Source organism: Hyalella azteca, unplaced genomic scaffold (genome assembly GCF_000764305.2).
Source record: "Hyalella azteca isolate HAZT.00-mixed unplaced genomic scaffold, Hazt_2.0.2 contig13900, whole genome shotgun sequence".
NCBI lineage: Eukaryota > Metazoa > Arthropoda > Malacostraca > Amphipoda > Hyalellidae > Hyalella > Hyalella azteca.
The window spans coordinates 185,350-212,777 of NW_025943805.1; the positions used below are offsets into that span (position 1 = coordinate 185,350).

General features: G+C 37.2%; 1 protein-coding gene across 1 annotated transcript in view; it reads right to left on the reverse strand.

The window, feature by feature from the left end:
• Positions 1 to 15,366, reverse strand: part of LOC108669947 (calcium-activated chloride channel regulator 1) — a 38,986-nt gene extending 23,620 nt beyond the window's left edge. Inside the window, exon 1 of the mRNA XM_018157393.2 lies at positions 14,880 to 15,366. Coding sequence (XP_018012882.1) covers positions 14,880 to 15,059 — 180 coding nt within the window. The 5' untranslated portion in view covers positions 15,060 to 15,366. The remainder of the gene's footprint in view (positions 1 to 14,879) is intronic.
• Positions 15,367 to 27,428: the final 12,062 nt, after the last annotated feature.

Consider the following 27,428-nt stretch of genomic DNA (forward strand, 5'->3'; position numbering starts at 1 on the left):
CAATGAAAAGGATATTTTACAAATTATCCTGAATAAAAAGTTATAAAATTTCTGCATATAAAAATAAAGTTTATTCCAGACATGCATATACGGAAGAAATTTAGGAAAAGACAATGAATGATGAAATTAGGTAAGGACAATGAACGATGAAAGGAACGAATGACATCCAGCGTACAATTTATCCAAAGTCATTTCTTCAGAAAATTACCGAGAATTAGTGGAAATTTTGAAATAGAGTTTGACAATTTAAAAAATTTGTAGGTTTACAAGATGAGATGATTCATAAAATTAATCCGCAACATTAGCCCAATCAGACCATGAGTCTTCGAACTTGAGATTTAGATTATTTTGTCACGACCGGCGGGACTCACAGAGGACATCATCTGCGTCTGAAACCGCAAACCGATATCATCACATTCATGACCGGAATCCCTGCCGAGTGTTCAACACGGAGTTTGATTTGAGTTTCAACGTCACATTATTTGCTAGAACGGTTCACTGCAAATTGGTATAAATATCATCATTCTAATAGAGTGAACATTTAGTAATCGTGAAAATAATTCGATAAAATGTCGCCGATCGATTATGACAGGCAGGCTCAAGAAGATACATTTTGTTGATAAACGCAGCAATTGCAGTGCGCGTAGCACACGTACTCTTCTTTCCATCGACTCGGAGCTGTTAGTTGCAATTACATTCAGTCTTTGAAGGAGGAAAATAAATAACCATCTTGATCAGCAATAAAGATTCGAGTGCGACCCTAATTATGGCGAAGGCATTGTCATCGTCGACAGACCAAGGGACGAGGAGCATGCAGGATTGAAGGAACGTCTGTGTTGGCGCTCCTTGTAACATAAAGTCTTCAGAGTTACGGGATGGCGTCAAATTCAGTTATAGTTTTCTAGTTGTTCAACTAATGATCATTCACATAACTTCTAAGTTAATATAAGTTAATTGTTAACATAAGTTACTCACATATTCACATTGATATATCCATAATTGGATTGAAGTCGAATTGAATTGAGTTGCATTATGATGCTGCCCAGGAGAACTTCTGGAAACTTTATAAGCTCCATAAGAACTAATGTTTATTTGAGATCAGTATTAATTATAAAATTTCATTAATTACCTGTGAAACGTATTTAATAGGACATTATTTGCAAAAGTTATTCATGCGTTGTTAAATAAAGGCAAAAAAAATAAAAAACTGAACATTTACTCTCTCCTATGAACTAATTTGCACTTTATTGAGAAATAAATCCAAAATAAATGTGGCAGGTTCTATTAATCAATTATTTTAAACCTGTTGACGCGCTCATGACGCAATTGCTTGGGTAGAACAAGGCAAGCTCCATAAAACGATCTATAAAAAAATCAGGATTGTAGTGGAAAAGAAAGAGGGATGTCAGTCACGAAATTGCACCCAAGGAGACTTGGAACTCAATCGATCAGTCCTAAAGAGGAGTGAACGTGACGTGAGGAACCAAATTTGCGAGGCAGGAAGTGCATGTGGAGTATCATTATAAGCGACCAGTCGCTCACTAAAGGGATCACGGCCAAGTCAGAGTTCGATAAAACTAATACCGATTTACAAAGCGAATATTCACATAACATACTGTTGAAATATTAATGGTGTAATGCTATCGAAGTATTAATGAAGTTGCGAAGTGGCAAGCACTACTTCCATTTTAAAAAATATTAAGGATGTGAGGATTTCTTTCAACATATTACTCGTTGGAATTATTCATTATACTTTAAAAGAGGTTCGTCAGCAACAGCTTCGTCTTTCTCGAAGGTTGAAAATTTCCCTCTTATTACGAATGCCGTTAAGTGAAGCCGACACGATTGTAAACACACGACATCTCGAAGCCATCTAATTATGGAGAGCCCGACATGAGCAAACACACTCATCAAACATTTTCAGGACCTGCTGCATCTGTCCGTCGTGCGCATGGAAAAACCTGCGCCGTTTACTGCAGGTCGATGAAGCACAAAAACAATCATTGAAGGAGAAAAATTAAGCCCAAGCAAGAAGAATATCGATTGCATGATGAGAAAATTGCCCAGCCAGATTCCTACGATCAGGCTATGTAATAAACCGACTAATGCACGTGGCTGTTATGCTTTTGAAGTTAGTTGAGAAACTGAGATGAGGAAGGTTAAGATGACGAAATTTTTGCCTATTACTTTTCATGTTTCATAAAATTTGAATATTAGCTTATGATGGTTTTGAATCAGGCTTTATCGATGGAACAATCGTTCTCGCATTTGTGAGTTGAAGAAATGAATTTAAATTGGTCTGCGAGTTTAGTCTTGTATAAAGATCTATACTAGTAAGATAGTCGGTAATTAATGATGGTCAAAGCTCGCATGAAGCCAGTTTAATTCAAACGCGCAACTTTCAGAGGTTGCACTGCTGCCCGTTAGCATTTCCAGTGTCACCAGCTTTCGCTCGGCTAATCGCTTCTATTATGGGCATTCAGATGCATGAAAGTGATAGCGTAAGACTACCATTAACGGCAAATTTACCTTTCACATCCCAAATTCTGAAGGAGCTGGTCCCTATATCAAGGTAGAAAATTTGGATGATTACGTTTGTCTGGTCGGTAAAAACGAGCTAGTGTCGGTAAAAATAGAATGGGTTAACTATGTTGGGCCCGATGTTTTTTCGGATAATTAAATTTAATTTTACAGTTAAATGTCGGATTGTTAAGAGCATACTTGCTAAACCTGTTCATGAAGGAAAACGTCTTCATTTGATGTATGCGCACACCTCAATAGTTACATCACACCATTTGCTTATTGGTTTGCTGGAAAAGCGGATGACTGAGCAATTAGGAACGCTCAGTGTTAACGTTACTCTGAAAGGTAGAAATGGAAGAGAATAACCGAAGAATTCAGCTAACAACCTGGCTCAATTCAAAGCAAACATAGTTCCAAGCAAGATAAAGAGGGGGGAAGATAATTTCGAGTCCCGGAGGCGAAGGCGATCCCGTGCAAAGAGTCGACGTTTAGCAGTGCGGCGAGTTTTTACCGAAATCGTGATTGAAACGAAGGTTTTTCCGCCTTCCTTCCTATTGAGAAGGCAACAAAGGAGACACTTCTGAGACTGCGAGGTAAAACTTTTTTCCCAATATTACGGTGCGAAATTTACATTTTGCTCGGATCAGTTCCCAACGGTGGTAGAAATATTATTTACTGTCATTTTTCAGATTATTTATTCTCTTTCAGTCTTTCAGAAACTCGTATGATATGCAAATTTCGTCCCAATCCTTAACGAAAAAATAACTATGATAATAAATGCGAAAATTGCAATCGAGAGAATTCAACAGGCTCAAGTTATGAACGTACAGAAACTGCTACTCTCGGCTAAAAGGAAACGCCTATAAGAACTCAGACGAAGAACCTTGTATGAGAAAACCATCAGGTGGGAAGGCAAAGAAGTCGCTCCTCGATCCGCTCGTTTGTTCAATCGTCTTACTCGAGAACCAGATCTCGTGTGTGGGAAATGCACATCGACTTTCACTGCTGCTCGATAGCAGCTCCGAGTGTCACCTGCTCTCGCTCTTATAATCGCTTCAATTATGAGCATTCTATTGCGTGGAAGCGATTGCGTAAGTTCAGCTACAAAAAAAGAGACTGATGAACCACCACCTCCCTAGCTGCTGTCTAAATCGCGTTCGAATTGTCAGCCTGCGTACTGCAGTAAATTGTGGGGCATTGCAACAACTGAAGTCAGTACTCGAAAATGTCTTTTCTAGTCACAAGGGACACGAGATAATTAATGGTCCTAATTCCATCTTTAGAATGTAATTCAACCATGAATTCTACAGATTTAAACTTTAAACTCAACCTGGAACAAGCAAGTTTTGCCTCAAAACAAAAATTGATCGTATTTATTTCATCTCATTTACAGGATATGATTATTTTGTTATTATGAGAGTGAAAAGGTGAAATAAGTGATCAAGCTGGAAACCTTTCATGAAAAAAGTTGTCATCCCTCTCAAATGCCCTTCTAAAAATAATACCCGATTCTAGAGTGACTGGCATTTATTTTCAGAACGGCAGCCGCTGAGACTTTCTCTCGATAATTCGTTGTGCGATAAATCATGACACCGAAAATTGGCAGACGAAAGAGATGTTGGAGGAACAACTTAGTTGCTAAAGTCCTGCACTTTCTCTGGCTGGTACCGAAGCACTTCAGATAGCAAGGGTATATTGAAGACACTGGGGTGTGCAGGTTCATGTGAATTACGGCCTAGTAATCTAAATCGAAAGAAAGGCTTCATGCAATGAAATCATGATGGATATATGGCAGATATGAAGTGATAGGGATCATGAACTTAATTGTTTGGTTTTAATTTAAAAATTAACACTCTTTAAACATAAAGTAAGTAAAGCTTTCAAGTTTCAGCCCAGAAAGTGACCTGTTCATTTTCAGAATTAAATTGAATGAAAACAGTTTTTATCACATTGAAATAGAAAAAGCGGCAGAAAATAAGACAGGAAAGGAAGCCCTTGTCACCTGTAACGCGACACTGCGGCTGCGACAATCTTCACGTTCATGGGGCTTTAGGTTCACGAAGGAAGAAAAACTCCACTCGATGACTGACAAATGAGTTTGGGAAAAGGCTTATTATCTCACACAGGCAATCTCAAGGCCAGTTATCCTACCATCTGCCCCAAATCAGCTCAGGATGTGCGCTTGCTCTCACAACTCGAGACGTTTGGCAGCTCCGATAATGACCTCGTAAACTTAGCGGAAAATCCCAAAAATTGCCGCAATGGAAAATAAAACGCATATTACGGAGCTCCTCATTCAAAGCCAAATATATATTATTAGTTATTTTATATTATATTTAAGGTCGCCAAGCGAGCTTGTCGTTTCGGAGCTGAGAATAATTGGAAATTTTAAATCAAAAGTATAGACGCAGAGTCCGTCGAATCGAAGCTGACAGAAACGAATAACCAGAGAGGGTTTACAGCCTCATTAGCATAGCTTTGGGCAATCAAGTCTCACGAGACAATCCAGAGAAGAGTCTTAACAATGCAATATCCAAGCAGTCTCCTAACTCGCTGCTTCCTGCAATCACAATTATGTACTCATTTAGTAAGCTCCATGATGTGTCAGTGGCATCACCTTGCCTGGACAATCGGCATCTGTTGTTTGTTATTCAGTTATAATAATTGTCAAGTGAAGACCGTCCATATTCATGATACAATGAAACAGCCCATAAACTCATATATTCCTGAAGTACGACAATCTTAACAGAATATTAGCGAATAAGTCACTAGGCACTTAATGACGACAACCTAAAGGAAACTCTACGACATGAAGACGCTTAGGAAACAACTTTGAAGGAAGGAAACTCTCGCACAATTTAACGTCTACTGCTGGTGCACAAAAACTATAACCTCTGTAATCACAATTAATTTCAAAGGATTGTTTTTAGCCATTGTCATCAGTACGACCGATAGCATTTTTCACTCATGCTTTACTATCAAATTCAGAAAGAAATTCTTGATAATGTAATAATGTAGGCCAGTGCTCGCATTTCTCAAAAGGCTGCTCATATCTAACTGAATCGCTTTTACTGGTCTCCCGAAAGATGGCCCACGTTCGTTCCAAGTAAAAATAAAACACTGAAACACCGATTTTTGGCCCGTTCCGAGACGCGCAGCTTGTAGGGACACAGCGAGAAGTCTCGTTCGAGGGCCCAATTAAGAGCTGCAGGGCTGGCAGGGCTACAGTCTTGGGTTTTATCAAGCGTTCTACTTTGAAAGTCGTGGAATAATACGGGAGACCACCTAGCGAGACCAGCGTACATTACCGGTCAGCACTAATGGCGCGACGAGGCGCAGGGGGCGGAGACCCCCGGGGCTAGACCAAGCCCTAACTAGAGGCTCTCAATAATTTTTCTCCTAGAAAAATTTCACGGACGACATACGACATGTTACCGGGTTATTGGTCAACCCTACTTGTGGGTAGTCGGGAAATATTGAAGTTGAAATTTTTATCGCAACCGCCGTAATAAATTAGGATAGAATGAATGCTAAGAGATAAATAATATGAAATATATTCGGATATACGACCACAACATAACTGGCGAAAAATACATGTAAAACGTTTATAGATAAAATAACCATTAAAGCAGATGAAAATTATTTGAAATACTAGGTAATCATCTTATGAAAATGTTGAATATATTTTTCAAACATTCACGTATATATGAATCATTAGCTATGAATACCGCTGAGAAACACCCTAGTTAATTCAGCGCGTACTAAAGTAACTGAGCCTCTACGAGACATGAATTTACATGAACTCTTGACCGCATACAGGAAAAGAGCATTTCAAGACGCTCGGCGGACTGGCAAAGAAGCTTCCATCGTCGGCGAAATAATTGGGCACGGCGGCGGCGGTAGAGCCTCGGGCAGAGGTCGGCCGAAACAAGCGCGCTTCTCTTGTTTTCGTTGGCGTTGCGCGCGAGGCCTTCTTGCCAAGTCGCTGGCTCGCGGGCGTCAGGACGGGGCTCTAAACCAAACGACGGTAACCACTTTGTAACTGCGTCATTACTACTGATTGCTATTCAGTAATATTAAGCAACGAGACGGGCGAAAAAAATTATTCAGTGGCTCACGAACATACTGAAAATTTTGGCCAATCGATCGAGTCACGGAAAAAGTCTTCAGTTAGTAGGAGTTCTCGCCTTGAAGGCCGAGATGTTCCAGGAGATGTGGTTTGATCGACGCAAGATAAATTGAGGTCGATGCGGGCCAACAAAATTTTCTTGGCCAAAGTGAGAGATGCGATAGAGACCTGCCAACTGGTATTGTCGCATCCAAACTTTTTCTGAAAGTGATGGGTATTCGACCAAAGCTTGTATTTTTAATTGATTGCAATCGCATACGTGCCTTAAAAGAATTTAATAAATAAACATACCTACTGCAAGTTGTACCTACAATTTTACTATCTAGTGACAGGATTTATCAGGACTAAAACCACCACGTCAACAGGTTTCCAAGTATTTTGTATTTACTTGGGTGATTATTGTCGTCCGCGATTTTTAATTTTTTGCCAAACGCTGTACGTTGGAAATGAAAAGTAATCAAGTCATTAAAATGGAATGAAACTCGATTGGAAGACATTCGCGGCAGTGCTACAGGGGCTCAATTTGTCGCATTGAGCTCAATTATCAGAAGGAGACACTGATACGACACGGCCATCACTGACTAATTGATGGCACTTGCGTGAAATAAGACGCCTTAGGCCGGCCTTTCTCCTGTATTATTGATGATGGAAACTCATTTCGAAATAAATAATCTCGAGTTTGGTCTCTGAAATGAAACGATTTTTTTTACCAATTGTCGCTCACATTGATCGAAGTTGCTTGATGTGGCATAGCTTAGATTAGATGCTCGAAATATACGAAATTAGGTGGAGTGTAAATGCTAGGCGGATCATATAAAATGTAGTCTATAACTTATAAACTCTATGGATTAGAAAATATACAAAGAATTTACTACCACTTCCATAGGTTTCATGTCGGGGAAAATTATTATTATAATATCGAGTTAGCAAATTTTCAGCGAAGCCACAGAATTCGTTTCAAAACATTTATTTAATCTAGGACCTACACTCCCTATTGAAAAATAAATTTTCCAACCTGCACTTTAAGCAAAGAAAATTGATGGGGGAATGTGTGTGAGAAATGTAACTGATTCTCCTTGATAAAAGAATTAGTTTGAAAGGCTGCGAGCCACAGGCCAGTCAGCCATCTGCTACTTGGGCTTGTGCAAGAACACTTTGGACGCACGTTACACATCTGTTGGAGATGCAATTCAAGCCATGCTATGGCACACAATAAATGGGCTGAATAAACTGTGGGTAACAGATGTTTCAAACGAGATTGCCATGGCAACAAGTGACGATCCGTAGGACAACCATAACCACTGCATAGTTTAGACATGTTTATATTTTTTCATGAGGCGTCTTTTGAAAAAAAAGACTAGCATGTTAAAATTTACGAATCGAGATACTGGAATTGAATTTAAATTAGAAACGATGAATTATTCACGGTGAGGGCACACAGTTTTTTTTAACCAGTGTAAATTAAGGATAAGGATACAGCCTGTAACACAATAAAAAAGAACAAAATTATGGAATTTCCTGCCATCAAATATTATCCTTGAATATAGCAGGGAACTGAAATAATAACTTGAAGCAAACGAACGACCAGCCGATCGGTGGACCCAAATTATACGGCTTCCACTTCCTCCGGATGATCGCCCTCTCTACTTGTAATAATCACGTCTAATATTGCCGCTGATCACAACACAGCACACGAAAATTTCACGCTTCGCACGAATGAGACAACGACGATAAAAAGCCTCGACCCGTCGACGGCCTGTGACTTCTGAATTACCGATAGATTTTGACCTTGAAAAAAACTATTCGGTAATTCAGTACCTTAACAATTGGATCAGGCTTAGTTCATAAAATAATTATTGACAGAAATATTTTCACTATATCCTGACTAAAGCATCGAGCGAGAATGAAAAATCGCTTGAATAACGTATAAATTTCAAAAATGTATGAAGAAAGTCTAAAATGTGGAAATATTTAAATGTTAATTATGTTTCTGAAATGATTGGAAACTCTAAAAATATATATATTTCACAGAGAGCATAAAATGAGACGATCTGGCGTCAAGGATTAGAAATAAAAAGACGTCCCGCAGCATTTCCTTTTCACCCTACCTACCGCCGGTAGCTAACAATTCATTTCCTTAATTGTCCGCTCTGTGAGCTTCTCTTCAGTATCCCAGATGTTCCAGGGTCATTTCAGCACAACCTTTTCCTTGGAAATTACTGCAATAAAAAATGCTGGGAGACAACATTTTCAATTAAAGTGCTATGAAATTTAGAGCACTTCTGATGAACTGTACATTCAAGATCTACCTGATTAAGTTTGTTAAAAACTCTAATAATTTCTTCAGAAGCTTTACTCGGTGCAAACGAATATGGAGCTGGGTTTTCTCAAGCAAATTTTTCGGTTGATTAATTATACCTAAAAACAGCAATAAAATCGAAAGTAACGACTTAATACATTGATGATAACATGTTGCGCATCAATCGAAGTACTGCGCAACCTTCGCACTGACGAGCCAATGTAGAGGTAATCATAATGAGGAGTTGAAAACGCTTTTCCTTAATGCAAGATCATCTGATTTGCATGGAATCAGATGCGGCAACACGAAACAAAGAACCGCAAAAAGTGTGAGTAAAAACGGAGACAGGAAGTTCGTAGTTGCGCAACGTGGTGGGAGTAGCGTCGTGAGAACAACTATTGGTCTACCAATGCTCGTAAAAATCCTGGAAGTGGTTGATGTTAATTAAGATGAAGTCGTTCCAATTATTGATGACAATAAAATTTCATTCCAATTATTCAAGTCATTCCAAGAAATGTACAATCCGGTATTAGCCATGCAACTGAAGAAGTTTCTAGTCGTCTTATTAAAGTAACTACAGTACGTTCCAAATAATTCTATCCGGAGAAAAATCCAAATAAACTGTTGACCAAAGAAGTAAGACTTTAGGAAGTTTATTAAAAAAATTGATTCAACCTCCAACAGTAGATCACTAAATGAAATTCGAGTTGGAAAATAAGTCATCGGCTTGGAAACTTAGGAATTCAAAAAATTTTAGCACACATAAATATTGGGATAGACCAGCAAATTGTGAAAAATTACGAGAGTAGAAAGTTAAACTGGAATGTTATTTGGTATGGCACCCTATGAGACAATTTTTGGTTTTCTAGGCACGGATTTGGCAAGCAAAACAATGGACTTGTGTCGGTATTTAGGAAGCCTAAGCTGCATAAATAGAATTAAAAAGGGAACTATGGCATTTAAATAGGATTTCATAGAAACAAGTCTGGACCGCAACTCTGATGTTCTTCTCGATAGGCGTAGGCTTGGGTAGATCCAATGCAGGTGTTGTTATGGGCAGGTCAAAATAATACGGCTTGGTTTTGGGGGCTTAGAAATGCACCTGTGGGCTAGTTTTTCATACTGGCTTCAAATTTGGACGTATTTTTGCTACTGGAATTATTAGACGTGTAAATACTCAAGTTCAAAATTCTATGTCACATTGTTCTGCTTTTTGTCTAGTTTAGAGATGAATACATCTTCAACTCCAAACATGGCAAAATAATGATATAACGTAACTCATGAAACCCGTACGATTTGCATCGTAGGCCTATGCCTTAGTTGTACACTTGCTGAGGATATATTAATTTTAAAAATTAAGGTCGGCAACAAAAAATTATTCAAGACAGTTAGTCCTAAAATAAAACTTATTTTAAATCAAATTAACAGACACTTTCTGGTAAACATAAAAAGTAAGTCGGAGCAAATTATCTACCTAAAGAATATAACCAATAACCGTACCAATATGACAGCATCAGACGAATTTGGTGTAAGCGGTAAAAATTTAACACAAATGCTTTGGTTCTAAACAAGGCCTCTTCACTCTTCAGGCTTACGGTTTTTGAGAGTCGACAGGGCTGAGCAAAAAAGGTTGTTTAGTCACGGCTTGTCTGGACAGCCCTGATATACGACCATCACCGTGGGCTGGCCTCTACAAGTGTAGCAAAGGCATAATGAATTCTGCTGGAGAAATTTGCTTAATGGAGGAGGATCGCTATCATTTCATATCCGTGACGGCCAAAAACAAGTTTAAATTTGTTGATAAACTTGTTGGCTTATCAGATAAAAGATAGATTTTTCAACACAGGACTGAACTAGAATATGTTGGAAAATGAATAATTATTCATTCAGGAATTATTTATTTATTCGAATTAATGAGAGATTGATATGGTTACTTAAAATTCGGTGTACTGTAAATATTTACAGCCACTCGTAATGTTTTTGCATTAGCTTCACATTTCTTAACATTTGAATCCCTTAGAAGTGCAGGTATATTTCTGGAACGGCTTTCCTAAGTTGTTTCATATGGCTAGATTGAAGCTATAGGATGAGCCGGAATTGCAAACAATAACCCGTTCCTAGAACTAAAGTTGATCGATGACGATAAATTTCATGGTCTCCGTATGCGAGATGCCAGAACTTGCTTGAGAACATTCCGGAAAAAGGGCAATGAGTCAACATTACACGCATGTCAATGATCATAGCATGAAGCTTCAAACCTATTAGGTTTGTGACTCCGCACCGAGGTAGGCGAAAGCTCAGTCTATGCAAATCAGGAACCTGGGATTGTGGAGACTACAACGCTTGTAAAGTACCGATCTCGGGATAGAAAATCCATAGTGTGACTAAATTTTCACCGAAATTTAATATCATGAATATTTCTTAGTGTCCAATACCAAAAATTCGAAAGTCATTTCACAAATTTAAAAGAATATATCTATGTAAACGCAAATAACGACATCACTGCAACTTTCCTTTTTTTTCATTTAACTATAACCACTCAATTTTACCTCACGCACTAAAAAAAATGACCATCTTGGCTTGCTTTGGGTTGGATCGTAGACTCAAAACCCAGGTGCACCTAACCCAAAAAGCTGGAAAACCGCCTGACCGCGGGAGGCCCCGGGCACATACAGATGCTTCGGCCACCCGCCAACCATGGAAACTCTAACATCTTGATGAATCGATGCTTGTTTGTTTCTTTTGAAACACTGACACGGATGTTAAAAAATTATTGCTACAAAAGGAGACGTGAAACCACGGTACTTCAAGGCACATACACAGGTTATGAGGACTTGAAGAGAATTGATATTTATACGTTTTTAAATACTGGCGGATCCAGCAATGAAATTGATTCAAAACACCAGGTTTAACAAGTTTCCGACACGAGACAAGTTTCAAATTGCAATTATTGGAACGAAATTCAAAGTAATACTGAGCGGCATAAACGTACTAGCAGACCGCCAGAGTTGACTGGAAAAGCGTCAACTGGTTCCATAAGTCATTATTCTTAATCACGTAACGAAGGAGGAATGAGGAGTGGATGCTCGAGTTGTTTTTAGGAATTCGAAGTTCAGTCGAGCATGAGGTCGGCTGGCCGGCGAATGAGCAGAGATGGCGAGAAATGCCGTACCGAGACAAGATGACCACTTCTTATAGAGTGAACAGAGATTTACTTACTACGTAGAATGACATGGATGAAGAAATAAAATGTTAGCAACATGTAGAGGTTTCAAGGCTGTTGATTTGAAGCATTTCAATGAAGTTATCATTTTTCGTGATGTGAAGATTCACGAAAAATCGATTCACGATTTTTTTCTCATCTAAAAATTAGATGAGAATAATGCATAATTAATTTCAAATTTGCAAATTTTTACTAGGTAAGCCACATCCATCAAACAAATAAATTAGAATTCATTATGTGAATACCTAATTGACTTTTTTGAGATGCTACATCCCGCCTACGGGTACTCGACGTAAAGGGCTCACTCTTGACAGGAATGGTAGTGACAGTTCGTAACGCTTCAGCTTGATTAAAGAACAAAAAAGGTAATTGAAAAGTGACATTTTGATGGATGATCTCACCATACATTCGAGAACTATGCAAAGTATGGCAGCTCTGAAGATCCATTCAGAGCATGGCTTTCAGGTAAAAAATGAAAAAGGGGGCAAAAAAGAGCCACAGACGAAAACGAAGCAGCCACGTCGCTTCAAGCGGTGTATATTATAATTATTATTAGCACTGAGCATTACATAGGTAAGTATTAAACGGGGCAGCTACATTCTAATTCCAACGCATGAACAAAACAAAAATATTTCGACATAGCTCAGGTACATTACAAAAGCAATAGCTAGCGTCGACCACCACACGCGAAGTAGAGAAATTCCGTGGGTTAATAATTACTCCAGCGACGGCCGCTTGAGGCTTGGCAGAGGTGTGAGAGAGGAACAAAAGATGGCCATTTAAGGGATTACCTAAGCTAACACTTCACCGAACCATAACTCAATGGAAAGAATGGATAAACAGCCTTCACTTTTACCAAGGACAGCCCAAAGAATTTTGCCATTTAGAGAGACCTAAGAAAACTAAGTTTTGGTCTACACTCTACAGTATAGCTCAGCAGGCTTTGCAGTTCGCTTGAAAGCGAATCTGGGATAATCCCAAAAGGTTTAAATTGATCCATGTCTAAGAAGTTCGCTTCATTCACTGTAATTTACTTTACCAACATAGTTTACTTTTCAAGAGTAAACAATTTGTTCATTGACTAACTTTTGAACGGGTTTAAATACCTCGAAAATAAATGGAATTCTTTTTTATACGATAAGGTTAATTTGGATCTCAATTGATTCAGTCACCAGTGAGTGAGAAAATTATAAAATACTGCGCTTATACAATCGAGATTTCCTCTATTCTGCAGGATGTGATGTTGTGATCACATGCACGCATGCCAAAGTTTAGGGAACTTAACACGTGTGTAGCTAACGAGAAAGATTGTTAAGTTAGGAAATTCAGAAAACTGAATAAGAGCTTGCCAATTAATTAATACCAAAGTATGAATATATAAGAGCTCGTCAATTAATTAATACCAAAGTATGAATATATTCAGACAATTATTGGTAACAACTGTGCTAGTGAGAAATGGTGCTTTTTACCCGTAGATTATTGAGGATGCGTTCCATGATAATAAGAACAAAACTAGTAGAGGGGGTATCCAGCAGAACCAAACCAAGTTTGCTCAGCGTGATATTAGCAGCAAAGCTAAAACATATTTGTAGTGGAAGCCATTTAGATGAATAGTGGAAGCCATATTCCATAGTGGAAGCCATATTAGATGAATACATAAAAGGCTGCAAATGCCTCACATGTACAGTATATTCAGAAATTAAATTGTAATGAGTCAGTGTCTGAAGTAAAATATTAAAATGAAGAGGTCAACATATTTTTAATAGATTAAGCTTAAATAGAAATTGTCGACTTTTCGTATCGACTTTCGCGAAAAAATTTTCATTGGTCACCGAAAATTAAAAAAATGCGATAAGTACGGAATTCCATCTAATTGATCAATGAGAAGCGTTCGTTCCAAAAGGAGGAAAAGTGTTCAAAACAAAATGTTACTACAAGCTTGTATGCTTATTCACAGCACACATCTATTGCGCTTTCAAGTGACCGACCAAGAAAAACAAATAGAATTTAGGCCTAAAGTTAAAAGCCTTATAAAGTGATCGGTCGAATCAGACGTGCCCACGAACTTCACGCCTCCTATTCTGGATGTTGTTGGTGATCGTAAAATAAACTCTAGTTAGGATACATAGAAGTCCCGGTAAAACTCGTGGTATTTTCATTCCCCTACTTGGTTAATAGACGCTCAATGTGAATCACCTTTGCAGCGTACGTGAGCTGCGAGCAAAACTAAACAGTGCAAGAAATGCCCAAGACGGATGTTCGACATCTGAAGAGTTTATAAGACATCTTTCCGAAGTCGCTGCTGGAAGAAATGTTAATGAAACATGAATTTTTGAGTCAAGTTTTGGAGAAATAAGTAGACGGATTATAGTTATTTTTCAGGGTATAAAGGAGCAAAGATGAAATCACTGTTCATCTACACTTTGTGGATGCATGGCGTAGAATCTCAATGAGATTTGAAAGCTTTGTCGGGGCCACAATTAAGGTAAATTTCAACCGAGCTTGCCACTTGCCCGCTTTAAAGGAAGAATGAGGATTTCTTATAATTAGAAGAGGTGTTATCAGAGTGCTCAGGTTTATAGCAAATCACAAAATGAAAAGGTACAAATCTCCACAATTCACAAAACTATAAGAAATATATTGATTGCGATTATTGCGACATACTAAATGAATCTGACAGAAAGACACAAAAATTAAGATCTCACCTCTAGTCCAATCAAAACTTCTTGGCACAGCGAGACCGGCAGATCTTCTTCAATTGCAACTACCACTCCTTCGTAGCCACTCTCCCGCAGTGTCACTCCAGTCTGTCGCCGACACATCACTACAGATCGCGAAATAAGTAATAAAAAACATACCAATAAACTCGACTTGAGAGAAGCCATTGTCAGTGAGAAATACAAGGATGTCAGTGCTGAAATTCAAAGATGAACACTAGGAAATACCAGTTCGGATCAACGTCGTCTAAGTTATTTAATATCACGCATGTTTCCGCGAACTCCTTCGACACAAGTCAGGTCTGGTACTCCTACACTGTTATTGATGTTATGGGACTAATCGCATACGCGTCTAAACTCCAACGTAAACCCTAAGGGCATACAAGCGTGCGGTGGTAAGGTTCTCTCACGCGGTCAAGAGCTTCACGCACGTACATACAACCTCCACACAGGCTCGGAGTAAACTGAGGCTGCCACCAGAATCCGACCTGCGGTCGGTCCGCAACCACAGATTTGCTCTCAAGATTTGGTGTACGACAACTGCTGCTATCGAGGCGCTCTTTTTGACTTGACACGCACTGCTGACGTAAAATAAATGTTGCACCTATGCTGCCAGATTCTACTTGTGATTGACTAGTTATTTTTTCAATTGCGATTCCTTGGAGAATCATGGAGAAAGCAATTATTTTTTATTTCTAAATGGGCTCGTGAAGGCTGCATATCGAAGTATAGAAGTTATGAAAAAGATGTTATGAATTTGATGTAATTTTAACTAAAAAAATATGTATCCCAAAATCGGTCATAGCGATAGTTATTAATAATCGATTCTGATCGGTCCTTCTGCAAAAGAAGGAAAATTAGTCTAATAATAGTCACGCAATGAGTAACGCTTATGAGACAGAATTGCAAGTTAAAATATAATCTCAAATCCCCGGAGCAATTTAAAAAAGGGGTTTCTTCTGTGCTTTCGCCATTTTTTATTTTGACACTGCACTATTAATTAATAAAATAGAATTTTCCAGTTCCGAATACATTTCTGTCATCTCAATAAATTAGTTATTGTCATCAAAAGATTTATTATATAATTTTAAGTCAACATTTTCCTTAAACGAGATTGGTTGATCATTAACCTTCTAAATTTACATATTATTAATAAAAGAAACCGTCTGAAATTTGTGTGAGTGCTTTTTGCAATGATATCGAATAAGTGACGAATATCATTCATAATTCTGAAGCGATGTGAATGAAACCAAGCGCATTCTTAAAATTGTAAACACTCCGCGTCGTGATTTTGCTTGCACTTTTGGTCCGTTTGCAACTAAATCGGTAAAAGGCAAATTTCTGTAACTCGATCCTTGAAGATTAGTTGCTCCTGGCAACGCAATAAGAAGTAATTTACTGCTTATATTGCGGTATTTTTAGCGCATTTTCTCATTTATGGAAAAAATGCACTATTGTGCTCGCCATGTCCGTCTGTCTGTCCGTCCGTCCGTGACCTCAAGTTATCGTCGACGAGAAAATGCGCTCTCTGTCACTCACTGACACAGGACTGAACCTAATATAAGGAACCTAATATAACGTCTTCATTTGGATTACAGAATATATTTAGATGTGAGTAAGGCATCGTTGCTCAGCGGTGTTAAATAAAATATCATTGCACGCAGATCTGTTAAGCATTTTAATGGTTATACGAGTATGAATTTCGACTTTATGAGTTTATTCATCTGTTATTACTGATAACGGATGTAGGTCATAATTTTATGACGAACTTCATAGTTGAAGGGTTTTTGTTATTTCAAAATGGTTCTTGTTATTTCAAAGTGGTTCTTGTTATTTCAAAGTAGTTCTTGTTATTTCAAAGTAGTTCTAGTTATTTCAAAGTAGTTCTAGTTATTTCGAAATTGTTCCTGTTATTTCAAAATGGTTCTTGTTATTTCACAGTAGTTCTTGTTATTTCGAAGTAGTTCTTGTTATTTCAAAGTAGTTCTTGTTATTTCAAAGTAGTTCTTGTTATTTCAAAATGGTTCTTGTTATTTCAAAGTAGTTCTTGTTATTTCAAAGTGGTTCTTGTTATTTCGAAGTAGCTCTTGTTATTTCAAAGTAGTTCTTGTTATTTCAAAGTAGTTCTAGTTATTTCAAAGTAGTTCTTGTTATTTCAAAGTAGTTCTTGTTATTTCAAAATGGTTCTTGTTATTTCAAAGTAGTTCTTGTTATTTCAAAGTAGTTCTAGTTATTTAAAAGTAGTTCTTGTTATTTCAAAGTGGTTCTTGTTATTTCAAAGTAGTTCTTGTTATTTCAAAGTGGTTCTTGTTATTTCATAATAGTTATTGTTATTTTAAAGTAGTTCTTGTTATTTCAAAGTGGTTGTTGTTGGGTTTCCTAACGAAAAACTCCAGCAAACTTCGGTGAGTAAAAATCTGTCTTCTCAATGGTCTTAATAGTAGCGACACTCCCCTCGCTTGATCGACATGTTATCAGGACAGCTTCCTGTCCTTATTATACGACCTTCGTCAGAGGAAATACCAAAGCATTCACCTGTGCAGATATATAATATCCTCTTCTATCATCAGCCTCTTCTCTAATGGATTTTTATTAGGAATTTCAAAGCAAAAACAATACCACAAAAATTCATCTTATCTTCATAAGAGAAAACGTTTCGGAGTCCAGCTCCATCGTTAAGCAAACAAGTGGATTTTTATTCTCTTATGTATTCAATTTATGCACTTAAATTAGGTTATATATTTATAAAATAATATGCGTTAAAAAATTACTTTTTACAGACCTCACTTCTCAAGAGGCCAGTGTCTCCGATATTACACATGTACAAAGAATTTCTTGTTTTATTTTTAAATATTGAAAAAGATATTTTTACATTTGTTTTAATATATAAAATAATTAATTTTAAAAATGTTTATTCCGTCCCTTGATTCGAGCATTGTCTCTGACTTTACGCAAGTGTGCAAAATTTCAGATCGATTGGACAGGTAGAAGGGTGTTAAATGTCGATTATAAGATTTTTAGCAGACAAACAACAAAAAGTGAAGTAAAAGAGAAGTGTTGTAATAACTAAGTAATTTACCTTTGCAAATAATATACTCTCATCAGCCTCTTCGTTCGATTAATGGGTTTTTATTATTTTAGGTATATAATTTACCACTGAAATTCAAATTCTATATTTAATGAATTTCAAAATAAGATTTATATAGAATTTTTACGTTCTCTTGGGTTTCCGGGAGGCCTCAATCGTCGTTTTTTCTTGCTCTGCAGGTCAACGATGATTGAGAAAAATCCATTCAGTTAAAAATAATTACAGTGCTTCATGGTGAACTGAAATCTATGTGAATAATCAATAAAATAGGCTTTGATTTCTTAAAATTAAATTTGGTTTTATTAATATGAATAAAGTTGTCGATTTTGAATTGGTTGGTGGTTCACGGCATTATATGTCGACTGGTCAGACAAACAAAAAAAGTTTTTTCCTTGTAAGCAAATAAAGAAAGTCAGCCGTCAAAAACGTCGCCAGAAACACCGGCTGAAAACAGTGTGTTGGCTTACAGACGGGCGGGGTTTTCGGGTTTCGCGGGTGAATGAGATTAGGGCTAAGCCATAACGCTAGACCGGACACTGATCGTAAGTGCGTGGCAACATCTTACCGAACATGAAAACTATGATTATTGCAAGATCTTTGAAGCTTAAATATAAAGTACAAGATGAATTATATTTATAGTTGCAAATATGTATTGGAGAAAGTTTTATTAAATGATAACGAAAAATGTTGTGATATATCCTATCCGATTTTGCCAGGGACGCACTCGAGCTGTCATGCTAGGCTGAATATCTGCAACGTGTCACTCAACTTCCATGCTGGTGAGAATATCGCCGAGCGATCTCGAGGTGTTGGAAATCGGCGAAAGTTGGGCGTGTGACCATCGGTACGACGATATAACGACTGTGACAAGGACTCATAAGTGGCGGTTGTAGAATAGTGGGAACTGTTGTTTTGTTAATGTAGCTTGTTCCTAGCAAGGCATCGCGCGATATAGTACTTCATTTGTGTACTCATGGTCTAAAATATGCCGGAACGGCCATCTTATCAAGTTATCATGAGAGGTAACTAAATTACAGTTGATATTCACACTACTGCTTAGTGGCCTCCGATAAAACTGTTGGAAGGCTTGAGTTGTTGACGGGATTTATACGTTGAAAACGGGGCAGAAATCGTGAGTGTAGTTCTTGTCATTAAATGTGCGTGGATTACTCTGACACTGCGATGGCGGTTTATTTGGCTATGCCAAGTTTTTAATTCTACTTGAAAAAAGTTATATACGTACTCTTAATTAGTACATTACGCTCGTCATTTCTGCACTCGAAAAAATGGAGTAAAATCAGCACCCAAAATTATTTTTGAGTGCCTGGAGATTCTCTTATCCAAAAATAGATTCAACTCTGAAGACACGAAAAGTAACTAACATAACTAATATAACTAACACAGCATGAATTATAAGCAAGCTTCAGAAGATAATTCAGATTCGAGATTATGTGTTGAATATTATTAAGTGCAAGAACGCGTTGGTGAGCGTAGAGCAAGGCACACAAAATGCCAGATGAGACCAGATATTTTTTCGCTCCGGTGGTTTACCAAACGTGTGCCAGCTTCCAGGGCGAGGAATATTCTTCACCGAAGCCTCGAAGGCATGAAAAATCGATAAGGTCCACACAAAACACAAGGTGTGGCCAATTTTATATAAAAGCTAGCGGGTGAATTGTGACGCTCGGCTGGTCATAGCAATTATGAACGCGAAAAAAATTGGGTGCACATCGCTGGCTGTGGTTTCTTCGAAGGGACCTATAGAGGTGACTTGAAGTTGAGGTCCGTATGCATAAAGCCTGTCCACTTCAGTCGAATAAAGTACATGAAATGTTAATAAAAAACCACTAGTGTCGCTACTTCTCATCCTTGAAGTGCTTCTACGCATGAATAATTTTTAAAAGAAGTCTTCATAAATAAAGAAGAAGTCAGAATGGCTTTGTGAATCAGCGAAAAGGAAAAAAATCCTGATGGTCATATACTGAATTTTTCGATATTAAAAGAATCACCATTTAAAGCCTGTTATTCACTATTTAATTTTTGTAACCTGGTTATAACCCGGCTTTGATGAATTATTGTGAACTACAAAAAAAAAAAAAACACCCAGGAATTCAGCTTTCTTTTTGAAGGGTTGGATTCTATGGTCAAATATTAGATGAAAATCGTCGAACCTGAGAGGTTGTTGAAGTGATGAAGCTGTTGCTATAATGCATTAAATCCTTCCCTTAGAAGAAGCACTCAGTTCTGGCATGGTGGATACAAGGGATCACCTGTGATCCAATTAGCTGGAGTAGCTCAAGCATCATCGATATGCACGAAGCTTATTATGACCAAACCGATAAGTCGCAGGGAATTAAGGAGTTGAGCGATCTATACTGGTGGGCTACGTGCTATATTTGCATCCTTTCAGTGCACCAGGGACGTACTGGAAAATTGGGCGATGCAAAATCTTGATTGCAACGTTGTGAAGCTATGTTCATGATCCATTATCGGTAGAAAAAATTTCTTTGCTGCCTGCATGAACTAGACTATAGGTTTTATTAATAATTATTACTAACTTTAGCTTAATTTGCCTTGTTTATCTTGGTTATAGAATTCTGAAAAAAATTCCGTAAGACTTAACATAAATAAAAACACATTCAAATAAATATTTCGACCAAGGCATATATTATTTAAAATACCCCTACATTTCATGAAAAACTATGAAAGTTGAGTTAATAACGCGAAAATTAGAACTGACGTTACTCAACAATTATTGCATGAATTTCTATACAACTTCTTCCCACATGAATTACAGCTTAGAGAATATATTGCTAGCCAGAAAACGTTCACACGCAATGTACAGTCATCCAAAATTAGAGACTAATTGTAAAGAAATATCGCGAATTATGACAAAATACAGTTAAGCATCAAAGGTTGTACACAAACTTTAATTGACACACAGTTATGAATACGATTAAATGAACAATGAAAAGAGTATTTATACTCAGAAGCAGTTTGTATTTGTTAGTGGCGACGTATAGTTACTGTTAATAGCCTTTCTTATCACCTTGAACGACCGTGGTTTAAGTGTATTCATGAACCAATAATATCTCTAAAATATAACACAAGAACCAGAATTCACTTAGGAACAACAGTATAGAAATGAATAGCTCATGGAAGGCGTAATGAACTTTTTTGATGTGCCCAAACGCAAAACGCATTTTTGTCCCTGCGGAAGTACTCATAATTTGGGTGTGAATTAATTACCTATAATGATAGAAGAAATGTTTTCAAAGCGTTATGCAATAGAATGACAGTTAATAAAGGAAAAACGAGGCTTACACTACTGCTCTATTACTTCATCTATCAGTAAGAAGGCTTTGATTCCAGAATATTTGGACTGATTAATTCTTTGTAGTAGACATCGCTATCTTGATTCATGATTATAATTCAGAACGCGTGATGTTTTTAGTCAAGTCTGTGAAGATTGAATTTGGAATTTGCACTGGTCACTCGTTTAAATTATTAACAATGCATAAAACTTGACCGCATGAACAGAAACGCATTATCATGATGATGATATCGATAAAAAATCTAAAAGTTAAACCGTTTATCTTATATAATACTCCTAGCATTTTCTTGTCAGGAGTATCTTTTGCTTCTGTAGATGCATCGAATAAATTTCATATATTTCCCTCAAAAACTGAATCGCACGCATCAAGATTATTAATTTATATTTATTATTATTATTTAATTATTATTATTATTAATAATTTATACACTTTATTATTATTATTAATTATTATTAATTTATACACTTTTATTCAGATGGTCCATTCCACCTAATTCAGTTCAAGGCGATTTAATGCAGAGCAGTTCGCTCGCTCGTCTCATTACTACAGCGAATATTATTGCCGTGGTCGCTAATGAGGGAAGAACGCGGCTAACGAACCTCAGCACCGGCAAAACTTCTCCGAAAAAGTGGTTTTGTCAGAAGCCTTGCGCTGCTGGACCCCTACTTATCATCTGCCGTCATCATCGCAGGCCACGCCAAAGCATCTAGATGCTTGCCGGGTCCCATACTTTCAAAAAAAACTTAAGAGATCGTAAGTTCATCAGCCAATCATTGACGGCCTTTGAAGCAAAATCCACCAATCATAGACAAGAAAATAGAGCGTAAGTACTTACGTTCGCTTAGCGAGTTTTGAAAGTCCCAAAAGAGTTCATATTCTTGCGTTATTAATGTAAAGGTGACCAGGTAGCGCATGCAAATGAGGGTGACGTAAACAACCAGAGCTGCTGCATGAATAAACATGCTTGAATATGCGATGAGGCTATAACACTGAATATTTGTGCAGTGTATAAGCTTAAAATAGTATACTAATCAGGGTAATTTCTGTATGAGATTATCGCAAATCACACCCACGTTAAAAGCACCTCGAGAATTACGATGAAACTGGGAAGTACACTCAGTCTTTGTAAAATTATTTATGAATTCATCATGTAAGGAAGTCAAACACTGTACACTAATTAAGTTTATCTCTGAAAATTCTCGGTGAAGATAATTTTCTTCATAGAATAAGATTACAAAAAACATGGTAAAATAAATAATTTCCACATTAATGAGTAGTTAATCTGAAAGCAAATAGTACCATGCTAACGCGATAAAAATAGAAGAACTATTTGTTCACAATCCCACTTATAGCCTGAAATAAACGAACATAACTACACAAATGGGCATTCATTCTAAACAACAACTCCTGTACTCCGTAAAAGGAGTACATAAGTGTTGTTTTCGCCTCACTTCGAACTATAACAACTGGAGCGAGGCACAGGCTCAAGCATATCTTACAGAGGAGCACTTATGTTGCTCTCTACCCTAGCTGCCGGCCAAATCGTACATTGGACAAAGAGGTAACACGACCTCGGTAGAGCGCTAGCCGGCGACAGGCAGTTCTTCCAGTTCCCGGAGTTAGGAGCTCTAGAGGCACCTCAGGCAATGACCAACACCTCAGGATTTTGGTTACAGAGCCCAGCTTTTGCCCCATCGATGCAGTTATTCTCAGAAGGAATGTTTTGTTAGACTGCTCAACTTGGCCCAAAAAATGCTCCCGCTCCTATGGCATGCGGCTCTGCATGGGAGTAAAATGAGCCACTGGTGGAATAGCAGGATCGTTGAAATAGGAGTAGATCGAGCTCAAGTGATCTGCGGGATCTTTGTAACCTGATGAAGTTGAACTCGATTATGCGGGTGGGTGATGCTGTTCGCTTCATCGAATGTTGATCTTGATTGGATTTTTGGGTTTGACCGTATTGGAAATTCGTAGAAATGAAATCTTGTTTATATGTACTCGGAACTGACAATCCACCACTTTTATATATAGTGTATCCAATAATTTATTTGTTAAGATTTTACATGTTACGCATTTCCCTTTGACAGCAAATCTTAAATTTTTTTTTAATTTTCGTCTATCTAGATAATGATTATAGGAAATTTTAGAATGATTAAATTGATAGGAAATTTTAGAATGATTAAATTGATAGGAAATTTTAGAATGATTAAATTGATAGGAAATTTTAGAATCTAGAGCGACACTCAGTTATAATAGTTTTTTATACCAAAATTCTGCATGACAACGAGATCAAATTAATAAACATTTATATCATACAAAAAGTAAGAGAATTTGCGTGGCAGAAATGGTTATATCCGACCGAAAATATTCTAAGCGCGGCAACTGTCTGAACTTTTTTCAATACACTGCAATCAAACAGCGCATACGTACAATAATTAAGCGCAAGTCACCTCTGTGCCTAAGGTTTGCATAATTACCGATAGAAAATTGGTCCTTCCATTAATGAGATTAGTTTGCATTCCTTTAACGAGATTATATGCAAATTTTCCACCAGTGATCATTACGTTATGGAAAGTCACTTGTTTGAAATTTGCAAACAATAGCGACTTTCTATAATTAATGTGTTAAAAATGGTTGTATGTGAGCTGAACAATATTAATTGAATATATATCCTGAATTGGAAATTTTATTTTGGCGACAGAATCATATGACTACGAAAGTTGGAGAAAGGGATTGTGAAAAAATTGTATATGTTTTTGCAGATTACAGTAATTCTGTTCCTTAAAAAATGAAACATTCGGATTTCCTATAAACTACGCAACGTTCGCTAAGTGTTGCTTTGAATGAGCATTTTTTCAAAACATTGCTTTTTTGCATTGCTTTAAATAGTGGAACTAAACAAAGTTTAGTTCCACTATTTAAAGCTCCAAAATACTGCACAGAACTTCAGGACTATTATATTCTGTGAACAGGATTCATGATATAAGAGGAATTTCAAATCTAAGGCTAAATCTATCCCTGACAACGCCGGTATAAGCTAATAGCATTTCATGTCATTTTTGGGCATCATTCTGAGTTAGAAATATTACGATTATCCTAACTTTATATGGTTTCCTCGGAGCTTCAAATGTCAGCAATTCAATAAGCCTTGATGAGAATGGTATCCATGATACTTTGCTTTTGACATGAGGCGTCGTCCTAAAAAGTTTCATATCTGAGCAATGATGTGTGAACCTACTGGGCGCACCTGTCATGCCGGATTAACCTGCGACTTTGACTTTCATTGTTTTTTTTTTTATTTTAACCTTCAATATCTACTGCCATGTAGGGAATACGTTTCACTGCAGCCTCCAACATCACCATCCGTTCAAACGTTCATGTAATTAATATACGTACTATATTGAAACACTTTCATGCCTTGCATTTTGCTTGTGCCATTCTTACCGAAAATTGCGGCAGTCTTTATGTTCATTTTCGGTGGATTACATATAATTAATAAACATACGCATATATATAAACGAATGGCTTTAAATTTAGGTATGGAAATATGTCATGTCAATATAATAATATCATACATGTTAATCCTTGACTAGAATAGGTTATTATCAAAACGTGAGCGTTCTTGATAAAACAACGCAACGCCTCCGATAAATAGAAGCGACTCAGGAAAGAATAGGATATGCAGACATAAGTTAATGCAGTTCTACAAACCGATTCTTAACAAGACTTGTGTTTCAGTCAGCGAGCTGCCAGTTAAATCAGTGTTCTTTAAACAGCTCGGCGTGTTTAATAGCTATTACACTCACCACTCTTGTAACTGTTCTGAGCATCTCAGCCTCTAATGATTCAGATCATTTCCTGCCTTTCAGCGCCTCTCTTCAGCACTCGAAGGAAGTTTAACAACTGCCAGAGGTGATGCAGATCAAATCTTATCTCGTAGCACTGATAGCTGGCAGGATGCGTAAGAGATAAATTTCGTATCAAGTCTGTAATTTGTTGCATTTACTTGGAAATTCTGAGGAATAACAACAGTCAGCTGGAAAACAAAATTAAGATATACAGATGCTGTCTGACCATCATTTAATTGCGACTGAAATTCATGAAAGTACTAATTTCACAACCATCAGTTTGCACAAATGCAGGAAATAACAGATCGTGGTAAACATACACTATAAAAAGTTTCGTAATAGAAATACTTTCACTGACATTCTAAACTCAACTTGTAAGTTGCATATAACAGTTGCAAGTCGTGAAGATTGAAAGGATTTGTTATTATTACTTGCATGCGTAAATATAACTCTTTTCTAATTTAAAACTTCCAACATGTTTTCTTAAATTCAATTTCGACTGGAAAGTCATTCAATTTCGACTTTCGATTCCAATGCAAAATTTATAAAGAAAGCAGCTTTATTCAATGCAAAAATAAATTCCCCATTAAGATAGTTACCCGTGATACGCGTCCTCATAGACAACCTCTATCGAACGTATCACTTGGACTTATCTGTGCTTGTAGACGTACGCGTTCAAGGCAGCGCGCGATACGAACGCTATCTGGCAAGTTTAAATTCAATAGACACAATTATCGCAGTCAACCATCCAACGCGACAGTATAGCTCCCGCCTATCCTGACGAGACTTCAACAAACTGGCTGTAGAACTATTACTTACTAGCCTCAGCTCCTAGGTATCAGGGAAAGCCTGCTTTTACTTTGGGTTTTTCGGCGAGCGTATATCGAAGGAATAAGTACATAGTACTTAAGTTAATTTTTGAGGAATAAAAAATAAAAAAATATGTTGGGGAATGAGCATATACCGAAGGAATAGATACATAATACTCAAGTTAATTTTTGAGGAATAAAAAATGGAAAATATTTTGAGGAATGAGCCTCGTTACGGAATTTGGAATGGTACGTAAATGAAATGATTGGCAAATGAATTCTACGCTCTAACTCATACTTCGTCAGTTTGTTTTTCAAAAACATATTCTCGCCCTCCAAAGAATTTTATCTCATCGCTTCCATGAATGTTCCATCGAACTCAATCGTTGCTCGAGGCTCATACGTAAATAAAAGTGGTCGTTTTAACTTTATTTCATAGAAACTGACGAGCAAAGCCAGCAGCATCCAATAATGCCATCGGCGAGGTGTAGGTGGAGAGCCCTTATTAACCTGCCAAGGGTTCGTAATGATACGCTCAACTAGACCTGGAAGAGCTAGCCTTGCGGCTTCCTCCTTTGCCACGAGAACGCGACCTATTTTCATTTCATAGATAAACGGGACGTTTCTATTTCATATCTGATGACCACGATGTGAACAGTGAAGAAACGGAAAAAATGTTGTATCGGAAATCGAGGAATTGGAAGACGATTTTAGTAACGAATTTTATAATTTTTTTATAATCTTAAGTTTTCGAAAACATATTCTGTTATATTTCTATTTGTTATATCCATGTTATAGCAGGCAATTTTGTCTTTCTATGATTTGTTAAGGGTGACAAACCCTTCTTAATTACTCGACCCTTCTTAATAAATCGGAATTCTGTGCAATATCGAGTCGCAACTCACGCAACGTTACTATTGCTGCAAAATCGAAAAGAAGTTCGCTCATATCTCGCATTGACATTCCTCACAATGAAATGCATAAAATATAGCACTTAAATACATAAAGATAATGTCTGTAAATGTATATTTTTATACATAGTTGTTTATAGTTCACAACGCAGGAGAACGTACACTTCAAGTAAATATATCAAATCGTTTTGTCTTCTTCGTGGCGGTGAAATTTCCAAGTTCAACTGAAATAAAGTGAAAGAAAGCCTTCAATAACTTTATACGTAATCAGTTGAAAGAACGCACTATCTTAGGGCATTTGAGCCGGTATAAAAATTCAACGAAATATATTTGTTGACGGCACCATGGCCATGCATGAACTTATTTTTTCATGAAATACTTTGTTTTTCACTGAGTTAACTGAAAAATAATCATCTAATTTATCACTATCTCTGTTCAAGAACAAAAAACGAATAATTTCACAATAACTAATGCTTTATTCAATATGCTGATTCAAATTTTCAACAAGCAACATTCCATTCAACACACAGTAATCGGGTAGAGAGG